The sequence below is a fragment of the Parasteatoda tepidariorum genome, chromosome 1, assembly GCF_043381705.1.
Source record: "Parasteatoda tepidariorum isolate YZ-2023 chromosome 1, CAS_Ptep_4.0, whole genome shotgun sequence".
In the NCBI taxonomy this organism is placed as follows: domain Eukaryota; kingdom Metazoa; phylum Arthropoda; class Arachnida; order Araneae; family Theridiidae; genus Parasteatoda; species Parasteatoda tepidariorum.
The window spans coordinates 51859271-51866313 of NC_092204.1; the positions used below are offsets into that span (position 1 = coordinate 51859271).

General features: G+C 32.0%; 1 protein-coding gene across 1 annotated transcript in view; it reads left to right on the forward strand.

The window, feature by feature from the left end:
• LOC107448706 (intracellular coagulation inhibitor 2) overlaps positions 1-6735 on the forward strand; it is a 13091-nt gene extending 6356 nt beyond the window's left edge. The window contains exons 3-5 of the mRNA XM_043045709.2: positions 1901-2130; positions 3128-3561; positions 6128-6735. Coding sequence (XP_042901643.1) covers positions 1903-2130; positions 3128-3561; positions 6128-6647 — 1182 coding nt within the window. The 5' untranslated portion in view covers positions 1901-1902 and the 3' untranslated portion in view covers positions 6648-6735. The remainder of the gene's footprint in view (positions 1-1900; positions 2131-3127; positions 3562-6127) is intronic.
• The last annotated feature ends 308 nt before the right edge of the window (positions 6736-7043 follow it).

The window sequence follows — 7043 nt, forward strand, 5'->3', positions numbered from 1 at the left end:
AAAATTTATGTTTACATGTACAGCGCGAGACGACATCGGAACGTAAGAGAAGAGTCTTATATCGCTATATCGTTATCTTATATCCTTGCGTGTCTTATATCGCTATATCGTTTTGCGCTCGTTGTCTTTGCTCGATGGCTTAAATCAGATTTCTGATGCATCGCCTTGAATGAAAGTCGCTGTATCGTCTTGCCGATATATGCGTTAAATCGATATGTCTCGATACATCAACTTATAGCCCAGTCTTACTTGTAAGATATAGTTCGCTGACGAAAGGTATGTTAAACTTCTGCATTTGATGGTTCATATTTTATGCGTTGTTATAAAATGTTCTTTTCAATTTTTTAATGTTTTGACTGAGAAATGTACAAGGGTGATCACTAATTAAAGTATACATGTGTTTTAAAGCCGAAAGTGAGAAAACTGCGGAACCAAACTTGAGCACAATTGCATTACAAGCTGTTCACACCACAGTAAGTTAAATTTTAAAACAAAAAAAAATCTTTTAATTTTTTTGGAGTGTTTGAAATGGAGCTACAAGTTCATTTTGGGGATAAAATGGGCATCAGCCAATTCAGAAAATTAACATTTTGCGCATTTGAATATCGCATCGCATTTACATTCACCTTTTACATTTACATTTTAAAAATCATTTTAACAATCAAGTCACCCCTTAGCAGAAGCGCGTTGTTTTATTTGCAGATTTTTGCGTGTAATAAACTAGGTTGTTAAAAATTAATCATACATCACTGAAAACACGCATGGCATATAAGGACATAATTGAAGAAGGGCAAGCTTCAAATAACCTAGTTTCCAAGTTAAAATCTAAGCTGTCATAATGGGATACCTGCAAGTGACGTAGTGTGGGTATTTCGAGCCCGATTGGTTGTAAAAACGGGGAATTTGTTTACATTAGCAGACCTTTTTTCCATTCTATTTCGAGTAAGCCAATCCCGCCAAGAATCGATTGTTTTAAGTGACACATTCTATATTCTTTCACAAAGATTCTTCAAAAGATTGGTGTTCTTTCACAAAGATTGATCACAAAGATTGGTATTCTTTCATAAAAACGTAGTGTATGTATTTCGAACATGATTGGTGTTGAAGCGGGACGTTCGTTTACGTTAGCAACTGTTCTTTTCATTCTATTTCGAGTTAGCTAAGCCCATCAAGTATCAATTATCCTAAGTGACACATTCTGTATTCTTTCACAAAGATTTTTCAGTAATATTTCTATTCTTTCACTATATAGGTGCACAGTGGCTTAACACAGAAATATACACGAAGCCACGTTGAACATTCACAAACTAATTACGCATCGAAGTTGCCAGGTACGCAAAACAAAAATATGTTACGGTTGCAATAATATACAGAAGCAAATAATAAATCTTCGTTAAGTAAAAGAAATAAACGAGAAGGTATTATATTTCAACAATTTCGATGCACGATACGGTGCTATATTTAATTAACTTCTCGACAATTGAAATTCTTACTTATGCGGGGAACTTTAGCTCAACTCTAACAAGCCATTTTGCTGATAAACGATCAGCTGGTGCTGATGTCCTAGGTCACATGTGTGGCTATCAGTGATCTTCTTGAAGTATCAGTACTCAAAATATAAAATACATATAAATGTTAAATTTATGTACTTTCTTATTCTTCTTTCCCCCCCCCCCAAAAAAAAACGTTACGTGACATTTTAATCTTTGCCTGAGGAATCTCAAACTATTTATTTTTTGAAATTAAATCCTCGTGGTCTAAATAGCCTTTACTGCAAATTTTCATCAGTTTTGTTCAGCAGTTACATCATTATTTGGCTTTAAACACTCCATCCTTAACAACGGCGGCAACCTTCTAGTTAACCAAAATGTACTATGAAATATTTTAACATATGTTCCAGACATGGTTTTCTTCAATTTGTTCCTTCTTATCATCGCTCATGCTGTGATGAGCTCAGCCGAGGTATCACAAGAGGACCTAAATAAGTTTGCAGTTGCCAACAACATATTAGCAGCTAAACTTTATCCTAGATTGATTAATGGAAATACGGACAATGTATTCTTTTGCCCCGCCAGTTTAATGACAGGATTAGGAATACTTTTACATGGAGCCAGAGGAAATACTCAAAAGGTAAGAAAAACCATATTTGAAATATATTACATTTGCTAGATAATTCCTAGGTTATATTTCAATTTAGTGGTCCTTGTGTTTCTTAGGAAAAAAATGAGGCCCCGACATAGCACTACTTTCACAAAGCAGCTCATTAGCAAAGCATTTCTTTTTTTAAAATGTGTATTAATAATAATAGCATTTTATAAAGTATTATGCTAGTTACCTTACTTGATACCAATCTAAGTAAGAGACTAAATTAGCTACCAATACAAGTAGTACTAACTTTATTAACTTATTTGAACTTAAAGTTTATCTCAAAATTCCACTAAATCCTAATAACTTCCCACTGACATGTTTCAGAAACATTCCAGTTATGTGATAATCCTATCTACGCGTATACATAACACATCGCAGTTACTCTTATTTCTATTTAATCTAACGTTATAATCTTTGCATTCGAAAATATTAGAGTTTAAAACACATACAATTTCACGTAGTACATCCAATTATCACACAAAAAAAAACACACATTCTTTTACAAATAGTGTTATAATTGACATTGTATTTTACTAAGTTATTTTGTATATCATAGAACTATCTTACTGCATCTTACTCTGCATTTGCAAGAGCTTTGAAGTTGTTTGAAGAAAATTGAATTGTTTTATTTCATCTTAATAGCAATCATATATTTTACATTCTAACTATTTTAAAAATGAAAAGACATTACATGGGTTTGCAATTAATACTGAAATTTTAACCAGCAGTCTTTTCTGCATAGTGAAACCGGTGTTTCCATGTTACGAATTTAGTGTGTAACGAGCTAAGAATTTAGTGAGTAATCCATGCTGTTGATCTACGTAATGTCGTTGATTCATGGGTCGTTGCAACTCACCATACGTCCTATTAGTTCAAAATTGTGTGGTAATTAATGTGGTACCGCAGTAATCTTAGCAGTAAGCCACTTTATATTGTAAAAAAATAACATAGCAAATAAATTAATATTTATATTTTCCAGGAGCTGTATTCTGTCTTGGGTTATGAAGCAGCTGGCTTACCTTTATATAAAGTTCCATCAACATACAACTATTACTTCTCACAAATGCTACCAGAAAACAATCCAAACCAAGTAAACTACAGCCTTTACTGTGCCGATGAAGTTTTAGTAACGGATCGAGCACCATTATATCCTCAGTTTCAAAAAGATGCTCAAAATATTTATGATTCAACCATTCAAAATGTTAATTTTTTGTACGCTAATGACGTTACCCGTGGTATCAATAATTTTGTCAATCAACAAACATATGGGAAAATTAACAGTATTGTAAATAGTGTGAATGGCTTCTCATCTGCGCTACTCATAGATGCTGTGTTTTTTAAAGGAAAGTGGGAGACACCTTTTCCACCTTATTTGTCATTGCCTCAACCATTTTACTCACCAACGGAAACAAAGTAAGATTTAAGTAAGATGTTTCATTTTATATAAAGATTGTGTTTATAGCTCGGGTTCAGTCCGAGTAAACGATTTTACGTAAAAATAGGCTTAATTGGCCTGTGTCAAGTCCCAAAAAGAGAAATTAAGTAATTTGTTTTCATGGCCAGCTTTTTACTATACGTTTAACAGTAAAAATTCACAAACTTTTTTTTTTATTTCGTCGTACTCCTAGTACTTTTTTTCGTAATTACAAGATTTTAAGTCTTTTAGTTTTAACACAGCAAAGCAGACTGGAATGTAAAGTTGAAAAACTGAAGCAGTGGCTTTTATGATAAGAGAGAGACAAATCTGTCATTTAAAAATACGGATATTTTAAAGCATATAACACAAAAATACAGTGTGTAAACAGAAGTATGGCTATGGAGAAGGAATTTTCAGTGTGCAAATTTAAGCGGTGATGATGGTATATCAGGGGTGTTGGAGGTTGTAGGGTATAATGGACTAGTTGAAGACTGTGATGAAAACAGAAGATGAAAATAATACTTGAACCGGATCAGAATTAATAAAAAGCTTTTATTTCATATATTTGCAGAGCTCGAGATACCAAATACAAATATTATCCATACGAATTTCAGGTGAATCAATTTTGCATAATAATATTAATAAGGGCTGGCCATGGGAGACAACCCCCCCCCCACAACCTGCCTAATCAAAAGCCAAATTTAAAAAGTACGTGTAATTTGTTCCCATCGGACACAGAAGCATGGGTAGGAGATACGAAATTGGCGATTTATTAAATTATAACATAGCCAAAACAATGCCAAATAGCACATCAATATTGGGTTTAAAAGAATACCTTGGCGATCATGAGTCGCCAACAAATTTACAACCATGCAACAGAAACATATTTTCGGTTAGAAATTTAGCATAAAAAGTTATAAAAAGATTTTGTTATCGATTAGGTGCGACAGTGAATTAATAAGTCTGCCTAGTAATGAAATAAAAAGTATCCTTTATATTGATCTATAAGAGAAGAATAAATATTTTTATATTCGTTTTAAGAGATTAAGTCTTTGATTTATTTTAAATATAATTCTATTATTAAAAATAAGCTTAGGTAATGAAAGATATCTTAAAAGATAGGAAATAAATATGTAATGCCAATTGTGGCATCACAATGGTTTTAAACATATATCTTATCTTTCCAACCAGTGTTACATCTATACGTCTACAGCAATGTCATAACCTCTATCTTTTAACTAGATATGGTAGGGAGAATACTAAATTATAAGAGACAGTATGTATGTTTTTATTTAATACTCGATCTTATAATTTTCCTTGGTAAGCACTCTTTTTTAAACAATCAGTTCATAAACGATATAATGAGCATCTGTCTACATTCGTATTATTCTATGCTCGCTTAAAATCGCACACCGTGTTTATTAGTGTTTAAGTTAAGTTTGAGTGTTACACTTTGTTGACAAAACTAGTCTGAAAAATTTAATTTTACAAAGGTGTGCAGAAAAATGCAGTGGACGGAGTAAAAAAAATTAATTTTCGATCATTAATTCTAGAATTTTTAACTGTTGAACTTGTATTAAAAACTATATGTGAATTTCTCTTCAAACTGCAGAAATGGGTCATACACATTCATGAATTTTGCATAATTTTTTTCGAAATTAGAATTTTCTCCATCGTTGTGGCAATTTTAAATGCTTCTTTTGTGATATTTTTTCTCAATTATTTTGCTTCACGTTATGACTATTTGTCCAGCGTCGTTGAAAAATTTATGCATCTCTCGAGAGAGATCTGTTATATAAGCTCGCACTTAAGTTTATAAGTAACAAACACACACTCACAGAAAGAGGAAGAGAAAAAATTAGATGTTACCAGATAACATTATCTTATTCGAAATCTTAACATTTGTTTCAAAATTTATGAGAAACACAATTCGAGAGAGTTGAAACCATTTCTTATTTGAAACCCCCTTGTAAATTAAAAAATATATTTTAATTATTTTGATAAAAATTCCATCAGACCTATTTTGAATTTATATAACAAACTTAAGAGTGTATCTATTTCTGCTTATGCAGGGTGTTCTATAATCACTACGATTAATCCATATTTTTAGAATCTTTATCAAATATGAAGTCTAAAAGTTCACATATTGGGGATCACAATTATCAGAATAAGTAAGGATGTAAATACTAAGGATAAATAAGGATATAAAAAAGGAATTAATTCATGATTCATAATTAAAAAAAGTGCAAATAAAAGGACAATAAAGCCTGTCTGACTGACAGATTAAACTTAAAGTTGTTTCTTATATATGCCCTACCATTTCCTCAGGATATCAAACAAGTTTTAATGTACATAAATCCCATCTTCGTGAGTGGTTAATAATATTTCAATTGGGTTTTTCTTTTTGTTAGCTTAAGAGTATTCATGTGTTTCCCCGAATAAATGCACTTTTTGACTTCATTTTTGATAAGGATTTGAAATATATAAATATTAAAAATGGGAATTACGCAACATTTCTAATAAGAGTATTTAGTGAAAGTAATTTCAAAACATATATTTCAGGAATGTTCCATTTATGCAAGTTATCCACTCATTCCCTTACTTTGAAGGATATAATTATCAAGCTTTATTGTTACCATACATTGGAGGAAATACTGGCTTACTAATTTTACTACCACGACAGAAAAATGGTCTCACAAGTTTAGAAAAGACCATGACCCCCGACAATATTGTAAACGTTCTAAACCAGTTGCAGTCACAAAAGACAATGGTCCTTCTTCCGAAATTCAAATTCCAGTACTACCGAGATTTCTCGAAAGATTTTAGAGCATTGGGAGCTGAAAGCGCGTACGATGGATCGGGTGATTTTTCTGACATGACATTTAGTAAAGGATTAGCTGTCTCTGGAACACTTCACAAGACTGCTCTGGAAGTTGATGAATCGAACCAAAGAGCTGGTATGACAGTTGACTTTACACCTCCTGTTCCACCAACAATTTTAGCAAACCACCCTTTCATGTTTGCAGTCGTAGACAGAAGAATTAATTTGTTAATTTTTCTGGGTCGCGTTATTAATGTGTAGAAGACTTCAAATGTGAACATTGTATGTAACAAATATGTATGTTCTCTATGGAAACTGTTTTCAAATAAAGAAAAAGTTCGGACATTAATATTTTTTTCAATGCCTCTTGTTTAATGAGCTTAAGTTGAAACAAGAAACATGCACAGCCGTTAATCCGAAATAGAATTTCTTTAAATATTGTATTGCTTCTCAATATACATGGACATTCTGTAAAACTTTTTTTCACAAAGACATTTTATTACAAAAATTAAACTTAAGTTATAAGCTGAGAAAAAAGTATGGCTGAAACTGCTAGAATAAGGTAAAATTTATCGATTTTCTGATTTTATGGGAACGGCAAAAGGTACGGTTATATTTAACGTTACTCTATGGTAAAATTTCTAGAAAAATATTGAT